This window comes from Schistocerca piceifrons, chromosome 1, assembly GCF_021461385.2.
Source record: "Schistocerca piceifrons isolate TAMUIC-IGC-003096 chromosome 1, iqSchPice1.1, whole genome shotgun sequence".
Lineage (NCBI taxonomy): Eukaryota > Metazoa > Arthropoda > Insecta > Orthoptera > Acrididae > Schistocerca > Schistocerca piceifrons.
In genome coordinates this window covers 408,241,724-408,260,386 of record NC_060138.1, presented here as the reverse complement: position 1 = coordinate 408,260,386, position 18,663 = coordinate 408,241,724, and the positions used below count along the sequence as shown (strand labels likewise).

General features: G+C 38.8%; 1 protein-coding gene across 1 annotated transcript in view; it reads right to left on the bottom strand.

Moving 5' to 3' along the window:
* LOC124788817 (ubiquitin carboxyl-terminal hydrolase 34) overlaps window positions 1-18,663 on the bottom strand; it is a 518,595-nt gene that overhangs the window by 381,735 nt on the left and 118,197 nt on the right. Inside the window, exon 16 of the mRNA XM_047256101.1 lies at window positions 7,716-7,843. Within this exon, the coding sequence (XP_047112057.1) occupies window positions 7,716-7,843 (128 nt within the window). The remainder of the gene's footprint in view (window positions 1-7,715; window positions 7,844-18,663) is intronic.

Sequence of the window (18,663 nt, the reverse complement as noted above, 5' to 3'; positions counted from 1 at the left end):
ATCTTGATAACCTGCCATTGTACCAGCAGTAGCCGATATAACAAATGCACCGGACACTTATTATACAGGCGTTGCCAACCACAGCGCTATATTCTGCCTGTTTACATATTTCTACCAGTTTCGTTGGCACTTCAGTGTATGAGTTAATTCAGAGTTACAGCAGCACATAGCTAAGTAATTAGTGATTATGTACAGAGTGGTACAATGTATACAGTACAGAAGGAAGCAAAGAAACCAAGTGCAGATTGAGAATACAATAACAGTATGTTACCTCAGAATATATAAAGAAAAGGAAGGTAGTGTTGTTAGCAAAGTAGATGAACCTACCCAAGTTTGATGATCTAGTCTGTATGTTAAATTAATGATTTAATGACATAAGTATCTGAGCATTGTATGCTAGTCATCATTCATGGAGCAATAAATAATTAAAGAATGTTTGACAGCAAAAAATTATTAACTATTCAAAATATGTGACTCCTCTGGTTCAAAGGCAGTCCTACGAAAATTAAACGCATTATTTACTTCTAAATGTTCTAATGCATCTCGTAAGTGTATGATGAGGAAACCAGCCTAAAATGACTTAAGTAGTGATATTGTTTATTAAAAGTTTTATGTCAGGGATATTTATACCTTTAGTGGTTGGTTAAGATTGGTGATAGGGTTTTTATAGACTTTTAGGGGATGTTAGCGTTATGACGACGACGACGACGAACAAGTTGTCGCCAATGCTAAATAGAAACACAAACCACAGCAGGTTTGTAAGTAAGTCAATAAGGTGCTGGCTGCAAGGTCTGGATCTGCAATGACTAAAATAATTAGAAGTTGTTGGTAAAAGTAATATATACTGTACTTAATTGGTTGCACAGGATTCTTCTTGGCTGCATACATATAATTATGAACAGATAGCTATTGAGGCCTCACTTAGGCCATACATTACTAAGCACCTCATTAGAGGTTGCTTCCTATCAGCTGAAGGCTATGCTACTTTACTACTTGACGTCCCAAGCAAGAGAGGACGAGAGCTCTTTAGAAACTTGCTGGTCGTGACTTGCGGGTCCAACGATACTAACATGGACCATGGTCGATAACTGCAACCCCTAACAAGTGTGGTATCGAACGTTGATACCACAGTTAGCTTAATTTAGTGTAAATAATTCAGCTAGTTTTCCTACTTTGGATTACAAATGGGAAATAATAAATGGAGTGTTTGGTGTGACTAACAAAGCCTGAGCTACTTTAATAATTTAATTAATCAAATGGATGGAATTACTATTTATGTTACTTCCTTCTCTGTAAGCTGTCAATAATAGGGGGTTAGAACCAATTCTTGGGGCCTGTGGAACTGAAGCCAGGGGTGACAGTTCTGTAGGATTGGTGATTATCTCCACTTTCCAGTTCCCCAGTGAAGTACCTCCCATGGAGGGATCCATTGGGGTGGAAGGTGGGATGGTTACCTATTTTCTCAGGACTGCCCAAGAGGCAGAACAAAAGCAATTTCCAGAAGTAGTTAACAAATGGCAAAAGTTTCATGTTTTACTAGTCCTAATAAGTGTTGAACACTTATCTTGAATAACACAAGTATTGTCGATTACGAAAGATATGTGACTACTTTATCAGAGATAATGTAAAATTGATAAATGATCACAATTTGTAAGGAGTGTAAGTCACTATGAGAATCTGTATTCATATTAAATTAATAATGACACTGTAGGGATGATTGATCAATTAATGCTAGGTCAAGCCCAAGATTTAGTCATAGAATTGAAGATGTCACATTTTTAGAGTTGTCAAAATAAAGTCAGATGAAACAATATTTATTACAAAGGAGATGTGTTATGCAAAAAGACTAATAAAAAATCTGCTCACCAAGCGGCAGCAGGAGAACACACTTCTCAAAGCATTTAAATTTGCAAGCTTTCGGAGCCAGTGGTTCCTTCTGGCAGAAACTGATGTCTGAGGAGAAGAATCCAGATGCCACATGTAGTGAAACAGGCAACGAGATCATGACTTATCATGTTGTAGGGCATGCTTTTTCACAAGATATTGTATGTTGTCAGTATACACCTTCTGCCTATGCCCATTCATCCTAACTGATAACTTGATGGCAGTCACACCAATGTAAAAGGCCAAACAGCATTTGCATTAACAGCTGACGTATGATGTGTGTCATTACACAGGTGCCTCTCCTTTTGATAATATATGTTTTACCAATTATGGGCTGCTGTAGCTGATGATAGGAGGGTGCATAGGGCAAGTCTTACAGCAGGGATGGTCACAGGGGTACGAGGCGTGGGGTACGGAAATGGGTGAATATTGGGAGGGCGGCAAAAAGCTATTCTAGGTGTGGTGGGCAAAATGTCACACACAATAGACCTCATTTGGTGGCATGATTTTAGGAAGTCACAGCACTGTTGAAGTAGCTGATTAATACTTTCAAGACCAGAATAACACTGAGTGACACAAGGTATACTTCTAAGTCATTTTTTGGAGGATTCACCACTACCAGGATTGGATGTGATGAGCAGGGACATTTGCTTTTCAACAAGGCTGGTGGGGTAATTTATGTTCAGTGAAGGCTGAGGTGAGAATGGTGGTGTGGTACTGTGAAGAGTTTGTATCCAAACAAATACGTTTGCCTTGAATGACAAGGCTGTAAAGGGAGGAAACATTTGACATGGAAAGGATGGCAACTGTAAAAATGTATGTACTGTTGTTTGTTAGTAGGGGTAATTGAGACAGAAGTGTGTAGATGACCTCCAGAGAGGTTAAGGTCAACCAGTTTCCCTACCCTATGGCTCTTATACCTGTGACCGTTCCTGCTGTACGAGTTGCCCTATGCACCCTCCTACCACCACCTATACCAGCCCTGTAAATGGCAAAATATATACTATTAAAGGAAGAGTCACCTGTGAAACGACTCGCCATGTACCAGCAGTAATGGAAACACTGTTCAGCCTTTTACGTCAGCTTGATTACCACCCAGTTGAAGTGGTATAGGCAGAGAGTGTATACTGGTACAAACATTATCCCATTGAAGAGCTTCCTCTACAACATGACAGTTGCGATCTCTGTGCCTGTTTCACCAGACATACCATCTGAACTCTTCCCCCAAACACTAGTTTCTCATAACTCTGCAGGTGAGAACTGCAGCTGCAGCATGCCCTTGGTTCTCGTCACCCACCTGGCCTTAATTTACATTCTTCGGTCTCAGCATTTTTCGCAAAACTATTCCTTTCTTCATTCCCTTTTAATTTTTTATATATTTTATTTTCTGACCTGTCTATTCCCCCCTGCCCCTCCCTACACCTCTACCACTTACAATGCACAATGCATTTAGCTTTCTGCTTTTATTAGCTTGTGCACAATGTTTTGGCAGTAATCTCTATCTTGTGTATACCCTATTTTCCACCTTTAGGTTCTCAGGATTTCAAACCTTGTCTGGCGCAGTCCCCAAAAATCAGTCTTTCATTCTCATCCTGCCCAGTAAGTCTCCCCTGACCTGGGGTTCTGGGTGACTTTTCCAAACTCTCCCCATTTTCTAAATGTCCCTTGTCCCTCTTTCTTCTCCTTCAATCATTCTGCCAGTAGAAGCCACTGGCTCCGAAAGCTTGCAAATTTAATTATCTTTATATGTGTATTCTCATGCCGCCGCTGGGTGAGTGGATTTTTTTATCCATCCCATTGCATCAGTTTTCAAAAATTGATAATTCTCATTAATATAAAGAAGATATGTTAACAGTTTTGGTCATTAAGCTTAAAAAGTGACACCATCAAAGGCACAACTTGTCCAAAAATTTATTTAAAAATGTTAAAGTTGGTTCTAAATGGACACTGTTTATTGGTGTTTTGTAATAGCGATGACACCATTCGTCTTAAGGGAAGAGATTTGTAGTGTGTAACGTAACACTTTGGTGAAGTCATGTGTTGCACGACATGTACCAAAGTGATGAATGATGATCACCATCACGAAAGTTAATTTTACCAATAAGTTTAAAATGATATGCTGTATGGGAATTTATTTTCTTGTTATTGCATGTAACTGATGGGGAATGGCTGCAGCATATCTGCAAGCTAGGAAAACAAGCTCTGCGGTAGTGCTGGTCGGTGGTTTATTTCATGTCTTTGGATGCCACCTTGGAAATACGAAGCACTCCATGAAAGGAGGACACTGGTGACAATCGTGATGACATCACCAATACCTTGGCAATTTTAGGGGGTCATTGTGTAGCTTTCATTCATTTTTGATATACGTCTTCTGTCACAGACTTCCAATCTTGATGTACTGTGAAGATACAATGTTGAGTTCATGTGTGTATTAAAAAGTGCTACTGCCGTCTAATACAAGAAGTTCAATATAACCTGATACCCGAAGATGTATTTCAACATAATTTTGTAGAAAGTTGCAACACTACTTGGATTTACACTTTCTAGCACAGAAGAAGGTGCAGAGGAGGAGAAGTCCATATCTATATTGTGTTACAAGGTTATTTTCACTCTTTACAGGAAGTACAGCAGGTCAGGATTATTAACTTACAATGAAGAACAATAAGTTATTTACAAATTAACAAATTCAGCACACTGAAAGAAGCCTGCTAGATAATATAAAAACAAAACGGAACAAAACACACACACACACACACACACACACACACACACACACACACACACACACAGAGAGAGAGAGAGAGAGAGAGAGAGAGAGAGAGAGAGATGCAGATGCAAGTCAAGGACTAGTGAAACTTAAGGCCAGGGGGATGGGGCCGGTGACATGAATGAAGAATATGTTTCAGGGACATCTGCACAGTATGGAAAAGGCAGTGGTTGTGTAAGAAACCGGATGGCACAGGCTATGCAGCAATCATTGAAGTTAACACATCATGTTGGCCAACATGCTCAACTAATTTGGTAATCCAAATCTCTCTGCCACCTTTTATCGATGGTCATTCATGCAGACTGACACCCTGTTAAGATCAAGTCCACGTACAACGCTAAACAGTGTTCGCAGCCAAGTTTGCAGATCCCATAGCCGCTTTCACAGGTGGTCCTCCCTTCGATGGTGTAAGAGATGCCTGTGACATATCTGGAGTACATGGTAGCGGGAGAATGTATGAGACAGGTCCTGCATATATTTCTAATTTAAGGATATGAGCCATGGGGCGAAGGGTTGGGAGCAGGGGTGATGTCCAGGCTGGCAATGATTTTGCATATCTTGGGTGGATGGTGGTGTACCATTGTGGGTGGGGTAGAGGGGACACCTCACTTCACAGCATGTTGATAAGCAGTTGAAACCCAGAAGAGAATGTGATTTAGTTGCTCCAGTCCAGTGTGGTACTAAGTCACAATGAAGGGGGGCTTTTTGTGGCTGGTCACTAGATATGTGGGGAGTGATAGATTACTGGGTAGTTAAGGCATGGAAGATCTGTTTATGGACAGGGTGGGGAGGGTAATTTTGATCTGTGAAGGTCTCAGTGTGACCCTTGGCATATCTGGAGCAAGACTGCTCATCAGAAATCCATGGCTAGGCTGAAGCAAATAGGCTTCTTGGTGTGGAATGGGTTTTGGTGAGAGTCTTTAATCTCAAAATGCATTGTTTCAGTGGGTGAACACTGCTGTAAAGTATGTTGAAGACAACATAGGCCACGGAAGGGAATCCTGATCTGAAGATTTTGTTGCATTACAGTCACACGTCTTGGCCTCGCTCACTGAACAGTATTCAGAACTCAATAGTGCACCGATACTTTGCTCATTGGCATAATCTTTTGTACAACAAGGTGTGAAGCTCATTCCCACAGAGTTGCAAAAGGGTGTGTCACAACTGCTTCACCAAGGACATTGAAGAATTGTTCGCACTAAACAGTTAGCATGCTGGCATTGTACTTGGCAGAGCATGGATGCCTACATTGAACAGATGACATCACAGTGTCACACATGCGCAGACAACCAATCAGCTCTGCCACAGACATTTGCAGCTTTACCTAAGACTCAACTGCCACGGCAATGAGTGCACATTGACTTTGCAGGATCATTTCGGAACATTTGTTGGCTCCTACTGGTGGACTCTTTTAGCAAGTAGCGGTGCCTATGAACTCTAGCACGTCACGTAGCACCATTCCAGGGTTGTCCTCAGTTTTTTGCATTCAAGTATTGCCTGAAGTCATTGTTATGGACAGCAGACCTCAGTTCATGTCATATGACTTAGAACAGTTTTGTGAACTAAATGGCATTCATCATCTAACAAGTGTTCCATTTCACCCCCAGTCCAAAGGAGGAGCAAATGCTTCGTATGCACTTTTAAACAACAGATGGCCAAGCTTCGCAATTCCCACACACAGGAACAGGCATTGCAACTCCTTGTCATCACTCCCATCCACACAATGTACCATCACCGGCGGAATTTCTGCGCGGCCGCTGCCATCAGATGCTGCTTCACTTGCTCCACCCGTCGCAGCATCCAGTACCACTGATGTTCCACAAGTATCCACTTTTCACTGCGTGATCTTGTTCTTTACAGAGTTTTTGGCCGACATCAGCACTAAGAGTGAGGTGAAATCAAGAAATGCATTGGCACATATATGTATCTAATTAGAGGTCCTGATGGTTTGAAGTGCTGTCACCAAAATCAAATTTGCGTTTGTAGTTTGCCTCGGGATTCTGCTGCTCTTATTCTCCCAGATTCACGGCCTCACAAGACCACGCAGCCTTGCAGCCACCTGCGGGTGCTGCCATGGCAGCCCAGGATGAGCCTATGGACATCGCACCCTCACCTCTGCCATCACGCTCCCTGAACCGATGGATCTGGACCCACCATCACCATTGCCTTCATCACCCCAAGAGATGCCCTCAGGACTACGCAGTGTTTTCGGGAGGGCGTACCTCTGCTCTCGCATGGCAGATAGTGGAGTACGGCTGGGAGTATGCCATCCTCCACAGCTATGACTCCCATCTGATCTCTATGTCCAGCTTCCTGCCTCTGTCCCATTGTCGTTTGCATCTTCAGTACCAACAACTGTGGGTGTCGTTTGCATCTCCAGTACCAAAAACGGTGGGGCATTTGGAGGGAGAGTAAACGTGCTGGTGTACGCCTTCGCCAGCACACTGGTCGGCACTAGGAAACACTGTATAGCAGGCACTGAGCTAGGTGTGCCTACGACGAGAGAAGCCACGACATGCAGTACATTCAGAAGGATTTTAATGGAATTTGACACCAGCCATGAAATTTACATATTTATACCAATGAACTTTTGTGAAACATATTTTATATTATGATGGCTGCTATTTGTGTTTTAGAAGTTGCGATAGGAGGATTTGAACTATGAAAGCACAACAACGAGACCCTCAAATTTCAAAATCAGTTACTGTGTTGTGTTAACACTGCTGTAAAGTGTGTCTTAGTAACTTATATACCTGCTACCTCACGTCCACAGAAGTGGATAATAATATAAATCATTTACCACAAATAGCAACCTGCAAAAATATCTTAAAACTACTCTGGACAAAATCCTGTCATAACTGAAGAACTATATAATCAACTCGTCTTTAAATTCCAGTTATACAGAAGAAGAAACAGAATCTCGAAAGTCGTTTCACATAAAAAAGTTGGTACAAAAACAGAAAATCTCAAGTAATTTACATAAGAACCAAACAAATAAGTCTTTGACATTCATAATTAAATTGGGTTCACATGAAAGCACAATGAATAAAGGTAATGTACTAACCAGTTCTTTGCAAGGTTTTCTAAGCACCCTTCAATAAACTTCATCCGAATAACTCTCTCCGTATTGAAGCACAACAGATTTGATAGTGCCTTCTCTGCTTCTACAGCTAGTCCTTCACCAAGTTGACCCTGTAATATTAACGTAACCCAGATAAGACATCAGAAATTTAACAAAGTGCCTTAAATAAAGGTTGTTATGTAACAAAAGCTAATTCTGCATGATGCAAAAGGTCTCACAGATCGGCAGTTTTAATCCAACATGAGATTCTTCCAAAGTTTTCAGATTTTTTCCTTCTTTTAAAATTTTTTAATGGGAGACTAAATTTAGCTGCGTAGTGTTCATAGGCATATATGGCTAAGAGGTAAATGTACGGAAGTCCTATGTTCACACTTCTGACCGTACTCTTAATATCTGCACACAGAGTGGCAGTCCTACTGAGTCTACTCATAATCTAGGTAATGTTAAAAGGTCACATGTTCATTTAACACTGTCTAAATTTCCAATGGGCCACAGCAGGACAGCTGCTCTTTTTCCACAATGGACAGTGTGTGGGTGTTACAAATGTGGTCTTAAGTTTACATTCTGGAAACTACACTTAACTCCTTTCCCTCTTAAGTACGGAGATATAAATATAATGCTAACAATTTTTTAATTCTCCAAGAAATAATATTTAGTGGTAAGTTTTTGCAATAAAGCTAGTTCAGAAACATAATGTTTTCCAATAAATGGTATTTCCATTGAGTAAACTTAAACTTAATGTACAATTTGTATCATTTTATCCAGAGTCCTCAATGTACAATCTGTATCATTGTATCCTTACGGTTATGTTAGATTTTTGCTTAAGTGAATACAGAAGAATTAACACGCATGGTTTCCCACTATTCAAACTCTATTAACACACATATGAACTTATACTGTGAGTGCTAGTATTATTTTATAAAATCACTAAATTAATGGATAATACAATCATAATTCTTTCTCTTGTCAATATATTTAAACAATGTAGAATAAAAAGAAACAGAAACAAACAAACACACACACACACACACACACACACACACACACACACACACACACACATATATATATATTTCCACAATAAATACAATATCAAGAATGTCAAAACAGCAGGCAGGCACAAAGCACTAAAAAATTAATTTATACTTTGTGACTGGATTTTGACCAAAAGCATTAAAGATAAAAGTAAAGTTATCATAATATGTCTTCAATAGGATAACAAAAAGTTACAAAGCTGGTTTATTTTGGGCTACACACATCACACGGTCAGTAATTACCCATTTTGCACAACATGTAAGTGACATGATTGTAGGAGCAGTCAATTATATTCTAATTAAGATTACTTTGTGACTGACACTTCTGTGATTCGAGCAATAAGGGCCGGGCATAAGCCAACCACAGCTGTTTCTTGGGCTCAACGTGCTCGCTATGTTGCCTGCTTTCTGGGTGTGAGTAGTAGAGCCCTGCCAGGTGACACAGCCAGGGGTGGGAGTGGTCCAGGCACAGCTGACTGCAAAGGCAGGCAGGGAGGGGAAGTTCTGACAAATAAGTAGTGGTTTTTTCACTTTCTGTTGCATCACAGGAAAACTATTTGGTGATTTTCAAAGATTACTTGCAAATAAGGTAACGCACAAAAATATCGAAAAGAAAAATGTCAGATTCACTCATACAATCATAAATGGACTATTTAGTTAAAAGCTTCTATTCTTTCACAACTTACAGTCTCACATTGTAGTTTGGCTTTGGTGGTCACACCTATTACAAAGTTTTGGAATTACCGTATTTACTCGAATCTAAGCCGCACTCTTTTTCCAGCTTTTGTAATCCAAAAAACCGCTTGCGGCTTAGAATCGAGTGCAAAGTAGGTAGAAGTTCTGAAAAATGTTGGTAGGTGCCGCCACAACTACCTTCTGCCGTCGAATATATGTAGCGCTACACAGGCATGCTTTGCAGGCACAAAGATAAATACTGGCACCAAAACCTCTGCGTCAGTAAATAAATTTAAAAAAAAGTTGGAAGACGAACTTTTTTCTCCACCCCGAGTTTCGACCACTGCGTTTTCATAGATTATCCAACGAAGTAAATACAAATTCTGTATTGTTCATCTTCGAATGTAGCTGCATTTCAATGTACTATTAAAATCCGACTGGCAAGACTGTTTGGGATTTTTGTCAATATGGCCTACTCTACGTTCTGAATATTTCCTACCTGTGAGAAGAGATGGTTGCTAATAGGAACTTTTATGAATTGTGAATCACATGCGGTTTTCTCTTCACCATAAGAATAATACGAAGATAAATATTTTGCCATGTATTCTTTCGTGTTTGCTGCTAGCTCATTTAAATCCTGTCTGCCTAATAAACTACGAAACTAGTGTGAGACAACGGAAAACACGGAAGACTGTACATATCATGCTATGTTTATATTCGTATTATTCTTATGCCGAATAGTGATACAGTCAGAAATGAAGCACGGCAATTGACTAGATTTTTAAATCTAAGATGACTCTAATTTCTGTGCAGAATGTAATGTACAAAAGAGGCGTCTGCAAAGATTTTCAAACTGAGAAAAATTTTAGCTAAACTCTCGTTCAGAACATCTTCTAACATACGCAGTCTATTATTTGGTTCTTGTTGATCATTATCAAAGAAAGCAGCAGTGTAAGTAACAACAAATAGCAGTCTCTTGCCATTGTTTAGCTAATGAGACAATTCCTCTATTTTTTTATTGTAATCGGCAGTAGCGCGCACAAAGGCTAGCCAAGCCGAGAGCAGCGACAGGTCGTAAACACACATTATCAGAATGCGACAAACAATGCATGACACAGTACAATAATGCATTTTCAGCTTAGAGTGGCGTAAACGCCTATAAGAAAGAGAACGGAACTTATCAGATAAAAGAAAAATAAGCAATCGATTCAAATCAGACGAAGCATGTGAAAAAGGAAGGGTACCCGTATAAATACGGACGGAGCGCCTGACGCTTAACAGTGGCTACCTGGTAAAGCTTAACTGCTAGGTTTACGACTCGAACCAAACTACTGTAGCTGTATCATCATTCATTCGAGCTAAATTGTGTCTCATATTACAATGGACCAACTTTGTTTCGATTTGGAGAAGCGGCCTAAAACTTTTCTCTCCCCTTGAATTTCGAGTCTCAAATTTCAGGTGCGGCTTAGGTTCGGGAAAATATTTTTCCTTTATTTTGAGTCTCATTTTTCAGGTGCGGCTTAGATTCGAGTAAATACGGTAGGAAACCTACAACAGTTAATTCAGAGGGCTTGCAGAGAAAAATTTGGGTCACTTTACATTGAAGTGAGTTTAGGTCATATGTTACTGTACACAAAATGCAACCATCACACCAAAATTGTTTTTAAGGGTGGAAGGAGAACCAATCTCACAACTATGTGGATTAAATATAATTTACATACACGCAATTTGCCAGTGTGCACCATAGCCAAAGCTGCCTTCATGTACATGCTCAATTCATTTCCTGTGTTTCTGGTTCATCGGCAATTAATCACATCTATCACATCCACACTCTAAGTTGACTTTTCAATTACAGTGTATCATAACAAGATTAAATGAAATGGAATTGTCTTTTGGACACTTTATTACACAAGCAAAGTACTGGACTGTTAATGGAAATGTTGACAGTTCAAATACACATTCAATCTTTTTTAAGGTTAATGTTATTTTCCTCCAAGAAAACTATGCTTGCACAGTAATGGGGTCATAAAATTAGTAGCTCTCATTTTAGTCACTATAAAACTTTTACCAATGTAATAAACTGTTTTGTTATTTTATTTCTAGAGCCATGAATGTAAAACTTTGAAAATTTATATAAATAATTCTTCCTTGGATTTAGTTGTTGATAAATGTATTAAAATGTAATGGGAATTTACCTCACCTAAAGACATATTTAGAATTGAGATCTGCTAATCATTCTGTAGGTATCAAAAACATATTTAAACCTTCAGTAATAGTTATGGACAAGGCCTCTTATCATTTGACTGTCGTCAATAAGGCACCTACAGTAACTTCCAGAAAACAAGACTTGATCGAAGGGCTACAACAGCAAAATGTTCACATACCAGACTACTGTAGAGACTGTGAGTTACTGGACCTCCTGGCTCAGAATAAAGCACCTTTACCTCTACACATTGTAGATGAACTAGCCATCATATCAATCTCATTTCTGAACTCGTATGGGCCCAAGTTAAGGGTTATGTGGCAGGAAGTACAAAAAATGTACACTGGCAGAAGTGGAAAGATTGACAAATGACTTTATGAACCCCACTTTGTTGTCAGACTGGCATAATGTTGTTCAACACACAAAGAAAGAAATAATGAAAGCATGGGAGAATGAATGTGTAGTAGAAAATAACATAGAACAACTTATTATTTCATTAAATTCTGGGAGCAGTTCTACTGGCTTCATAGACGATGGTGAAAGTGAGTCAGATATAATTGCTGTGCATCCGTTAGTGGCCTGTAGGTTACCAAATAATTTAGTTGTTTTCACACCAAACAATTTTCTCTGCTTCTTTAGATAATTTGCTACTTTGCGGCATTGGTGTGACTGAGTGTCTCATCTTATTGCTGCTATTCATCTGTAACAAGTGATTAAGTACCTTAATGCATTGCCGTATATATGGCAGTAGTTGACCCCACACTGCCCTCGCCGTAACTAACAAAGACATTGCCTACAGTAGGTGGATGATTTGTTTCTTTTTTTGTGTGTGTGTGAGAGCAATGATCGATTGCATAAGCACATAGCATGCTGTGTACGAGCCAGCAACTTTGCTCCCCATCACTGCCATCTGTCGCCCACAAAGTAATTTTAAACTAAATATAAAGAGTAAATATGATATGGTTTAGAAATATCAGACCTTTTTAAAGAGCTTGTTTTTTATTTTTCTGCTCAGCAAAAAAGTTAAACATTTCCAAGAAGACAAGATTAGACTAATACTTCTGCAAAGAAGCATTTAAGCAAAGAAACCTTTAACGCTTTGGAGAGTGGCCTTTTAGAAGAATACTGGGCCTAGGAAACTGACCGTTTATACCATTACTTAGAGCATTACTGGGATATATGTAACTGATGTATCTTCAAGAGTAATAATTACTAAAACAAAGACCAAGCTTCCAGATGATATGTGCTTTTCATACTTACTTTAGTTCTTTGATAGGTTACAAATTTTAAAATAATGGAGAGAGAAAGTATCGTTATCCTTCAAAAGTGTGAGGTGAGTTACTCAGCAATTTCTTCCACTTGAGCTTCCAAAATTTCTTGCTCACTCAACAAACCTTATGTATTTGTAGCAGAATTACAGCTGTGAAACCTAATGAGTACACACATGAAACTACACCAGTATGGTCATATTGGATCAGCAATTCACGACAGATGATGTTATGTTCAGCCAAGGGACATGTAGCGAGGCATCCATACACTGTTCTCATATGCAATGAGTCCAGTTTTTGAGCAATAGATGGTTCATCATCGAGAAAATTGTGGCCCAACCTATACTCGGGCATGGTATTTTTAACACAAAGTTGTGTCCTGAGCTATGCTCGAGCTTTGTCTACAAAGTGTTATCATGGGGCACAATGAATCATTAATGTCTGCCATGCACTTTACAGATGTTTGCAGAGTGTACATGTCAATATTTCCATTTTTCCCATTTTCCTAGTTATCTTTCAGTATTAGCAATAAAATAACCTGTTTCCAGAATTTGGTTTCTGTAACACATATGCTTCTCTGAGGGGCTATGTGTAAATCTTCCTTGCGAAAAACTTTAACTTACTGTCATTTCTAGGTTTGCTTCTGCCTCTGTTTTGGTGTTTCTAAAACTTATAATATGTTTTGCCTCCAATTCTTTTACTTTGTGTAGTAACTTCCCTTTTTAAATATCTCCCATGTCACAATAACCTCCTTCGGTGAAAATAATGCATAACTTGACTGGACAAAGAATTTGCTATTCGAACAATGAATAAGAAAGATTTGTTTAAGGATATATATTTTGTATCCCACCCTGCTGCATGGCATTAACACAGACATGGTAACAAGTGATGACTGATCAGCCTTTCATATGCTCAGACAGATACATTGTGTTCACAGAGAAGAACTGTTCTTGTGCCGTTAAGTTATTGGTGCATACTTTAAAAATTCATAAAATGTAACCTTTCATGGCTGGAATTTCAGACTTATTAAAATATTGTACACTACTGCACCATGATTTAATGACTTTCGTGGAGAAACCCTATTTTTCACATCCATGTCTCAAGGGCAGTTGAAGCGTATATGAACGCCAAATTCACAACTTGGGTCATTATTAAATTGGGCATTCACAGAAGCATAAACCCTCCTTAAAGCTGTCCTCCACACGAGTCTTAAATGCTGGATATTTACAAAAAATCTGTTCAACCACAGTGTAATATTCCCAAATATATTAATAATAATGTTACAACTTTCTATTAGATTTTACGATTGCATTCAAATGATATCTACTTCTTGCTGATATTTCAGCTGGCATCCAAGTACCCATTTTCAGGTGAATTTTATGACTGGAGGTTAGTAGTGTGCATCGCCTCAAGTCACATTAATGCCCAAAAAGGGAAACAGGATGTAATGTCTCTTGCAGCGGTCTCTCCACGATATTTTCAGAAATTTTATAAATTATATAACTCAGTATATATCTCTATAATAGAAGGAAACATTCCACGTGGGAAAAATTTTATATAAAAACAAAGATGAGGTGACTTACCGAACGAAAGCGCTGGCAGGTCGATAGACACACAAACAAACACAAACATACACACAAAATTCAAGCTTTCGCAACAAACTGTTGCCTCATCAGGAAAGAGGGAAGGAGAGGGGAAGACGAAAGGAAGTGGGTTTTAAGGGAGAGGGTAAGGAGTCATTCCAATCCCGGGAGCGGAAAGACTTACCTTAGGGGGAAAAAAGGACAGGTATACACTTGCACACACGCACATATCCATCCACACATACAGACACAAGCAGACATATTTAAAGGCCAAATATATCTCGAAATATCTCTTCTTATCTTACCGATTATCAATGCAAAGTAGTTTCAAGCCCAATTATTCCTTGGCGCATCCATTTACTCCATGGAATAGCTTCTCTGCTATCTATGTTTTCTCTTATTAAAAGAATAGGGACTTCTTGCCGATTAGTCGTGAAAGAAGGATGTATATGTATGTATTGTTGAGCTAGTCGCCATCTTGATGAGATTCTGTATGAGAAGGAATTTAATACATGAACTAAACTACAGTAAGTGTGTTCGCGTATTATTTAACTGATTATTATTGACAGTGTCTGCTTACTACGCTTTGTTGCACGGGATCAGTGGGGAACGTCTGATTTACACTGGACGAACCTGCTGTTTTGTATGCTCAAGATATCCAGTTACTTCAAATAAATAGGCTAACACGGTCTTACCAGCAGATCTCCGGTCTTCCCCATGTGATCACCGAAAGTTAATAATTATTACAAATATTTTCAGGAGATCGACTGACAATTTTCGTCGCACCGAGACTTCGAAATGGCTTCACTGCCTTATGGAATTTAAGTTAAGCTCAATTTAATTAGGATAGAACAGTATTGAACTGTGTGAATGTGATAAGCCTGCCTTGTGAATGAAAATTCCCTTAACATACACATGTTTTTACTATCCTGATCAGTGAAGCTAAATCAGGTCGGTGTGAGAGAGGATTTAAAATTTTAGATCCCACACAAAATATATTAAATTTGGCTTCACTGTGACAGGACTCATTTTTGAGCATTACTTAAACATTGTGTGAATTTTATGTTGCATGTGCACGAGAGAAAAGAAGACGAGGCCTCTTCCAGAAGTCACAATTTCGCCACAACCTACGAGAACGTCGTTCAGGCCAGACAATATACAATTAAATTTTTGTAGATAGAAATTTATAATAACTATTTAAATGTCTATCGGTTTGAATCAGATTGATTGGGTTGAACTTTAGATAGAAAGTGTTTATTATAAGTGAGTATTATGCAAAGTTTAGGTCAGTGACATTATTAACTCAGATGCGAGTGACTTTATATATTTGTTGTTCTGTGTATTAATGGTTCTTACTAGAGCGGCTTATAAAATGGCAATGCAACAGCAGAGCGAATCACAACAGCCCTCAGCTGTTTCTGAGGTTAGTGAAACGTTAGACGCTAGCTTAACTGAAGTAGTGCCTAGCAGCAGCATTAGTCAGGCCCCACAACAAAGCTTAAGTGTTTGAATGTCATCTGAGCAGGACGAAATAAACCCATTGACTGTAATCATGCAGCAGTTAACACTGTTAGCCAAAAATGTAACAGACTTAACTAAAGCGCAAATAGAGACTAAAAGGGAATTAACTAAAGCGCAAATAGAGACTAAAAGGGAAATAACTAAAGCGCAAATAGAGATTAAAAGGGAAATGAATTAACAATTAGCAGCCAATCAAGTGAAAGTCCAGGAGCAATTAGAAGCTAATCAAGCGGAATTAAATAATAAATTAGTAGAGTTTTCAGAAACTTGATGATAAATTAAATAAAACTGCAGAAGAATTGAAAATTCAGAATGAAAAGACAGAATTAAAAATTAGCTGCTCAAATTGAGCAAGTCACTCAGCAGTGTAATGAAAATGCGAAGAAGTTATGCCTAGAGCTAACCGAGTATGTTGCTACTAAGCTTGATACTATTAAAGAGCAGGTCGAGTCAATACCACAGATAGTTCAAGCACAAGAACAGATGCAATGTTCTATCGCGGTAATTCCGGTATTAGTTGAAGTTCAAGATGAATTAAAGCAACAAGTAAATGAGATGTCAGCAGATATGCAGGATTTGAGACAATCACAAGACAAGATCCCGAAGGACATCCAAAATTTGGATAAATCCATAAATAACATAAAGGAGAGACAAGACGAGGTTGATCATAAGGTAAACATTCTCGCGGGAAAATTCTCGCAGTTAAGTTTAGAAAGGCAAAGCATTTCTTCAGACAATATTGAACATACGGTCAGAGCAGCTATACAATCTATGACCGAGAGTTCTGAAGAAAATTTATTTAATGAAGGTTTTCGAGAAGCCAAAGAACAACTAGGCGAAGAACTTAAACAATGGAAAGAAAACACTGAGAGATCTTTAAATCTATCTCGAGAAGATTTGTGTTCCACGCAAGGAAATGAACCCATAACAAGATCTATCAATGAAGCTACATTATTTACCCGACCAAGTACAGACAGGGACATTAATGCACACGTTCGTTTTTGCAATCAACATCAATCACAACACTATGAGGGTAGTCATAATGACTGTAATTGTAAAAGCAATACTGAGGAGAAAATGTTGAAACAACGTCAATTCCAGATCTACAACCCAGACAAGAAAAATGTTCATCCCGTAGTGTTTATAAGAAGTTTTAGGGGAGTATTGCCAAAAAATTGGAGTGAGTGGCAAAAGGTTAGTTTCGTGACCGGTTATATTCAGGGGTCAGGAGCTATATGGGCATTTGATATGATATCAACTTGGGACACATATGAAGATTTTGAACAAGCATTTTTATCCAAATACTGGTCTGAAGGAGTACAAGAACGTTTAAGGCAGGAGGTATTATACCCGGAACCTTTTTCCTTTTCACGTGGGTCTTTAAAGAAATACTTTGAGAAATATATAAACAAATCGCGGTATTGGGATAAGCCTATGCCTCTTCAAGACGTGATTAGCATATTAAAATCTCGACTTCCGGCCAGCATCAGAAATAGAATGCTGTATATTAATGAGCATGACCTTGACTCTTTCATGACTACGCTTGACACTATAGATATGATCGAGGAAGATGAACATCGGCCAAGACAACCGGTTATGCAGAGGAGAGCGATTGAGGCGCCAAATGCAAACCGGAATGGAAACAGATTTAATAATTATTATACTAGGAATAGTCAGAGATTCAATGGAAACAATTGCAACGGAAATGGAAATTTCAATAACTGTGCTGCGAGGGGCAGATTCAGAGACAATCGAACAGGTCGCAGATACAACCCAATGTTTGGAAATGCAAGATATTATCAGAACCAGCAGTCTTCAAATAATAATAATGCGTACAGAAATTCTGACCCTCGATTTGAAGCAAATAACACAACCAGTCATCAACAACAACCAGTCATAACAGAAGTAGTAGATGATTCAAGAGGAAATAATAATCGACATTTAAACTGAAGAGGGCCGCTTTATGCGCCGACTACCGATCAAGTCAATTCAAGAAGAGGATTTCAGACAAACAGTCGAACAGAAGATTGCTGAGTCAGATTGCCTAACGGATAGTCAGAGGGAACAATTATTCAATATATTAACAGAATATGAGTCAGTTTTCGATGAAAAGCCCAGAATTATTAGAGGATATGTTTGTACATTACAGATTAAGCCCCATAAGACATTTTGCCGCACACACTATCCCATTCCCTGGCGATTAAAACAACCAGTTCAGGAAGAGATACAAAAAATGTTAAACTGGAATCTTATTGAACCGTCGAACAGCCCATATTGTTCTCCGTTGCTTGTTGTACCAAAGCCAGGAGGAAAAGTTCGATTGGTATTAGATGCAAGGGAAATTAACAAAATTATAGTACCTGTGCGCATACATCCGGAGAACATCGATGAGTTAATACAGAAATTTCAAGATGTATCCTATTTAACCAGTATTGATTTGAGAAGTTCGTTCTGGCAAGTCCAGTTAGACAAGGACTCAAGAAAATATTCTGCTTTATATATATGGAGGGAGAAGCTATCAGTTCAAGGTCATTCCGTTTGGTCTCAATATCAGCTCTGGAGTTTTTATTTCTGCATTGGACTATGCCCTAGGACCAGAACTACGTAGTCGAATAACAATTTTTGAGGACGATCTATTAATTGCCT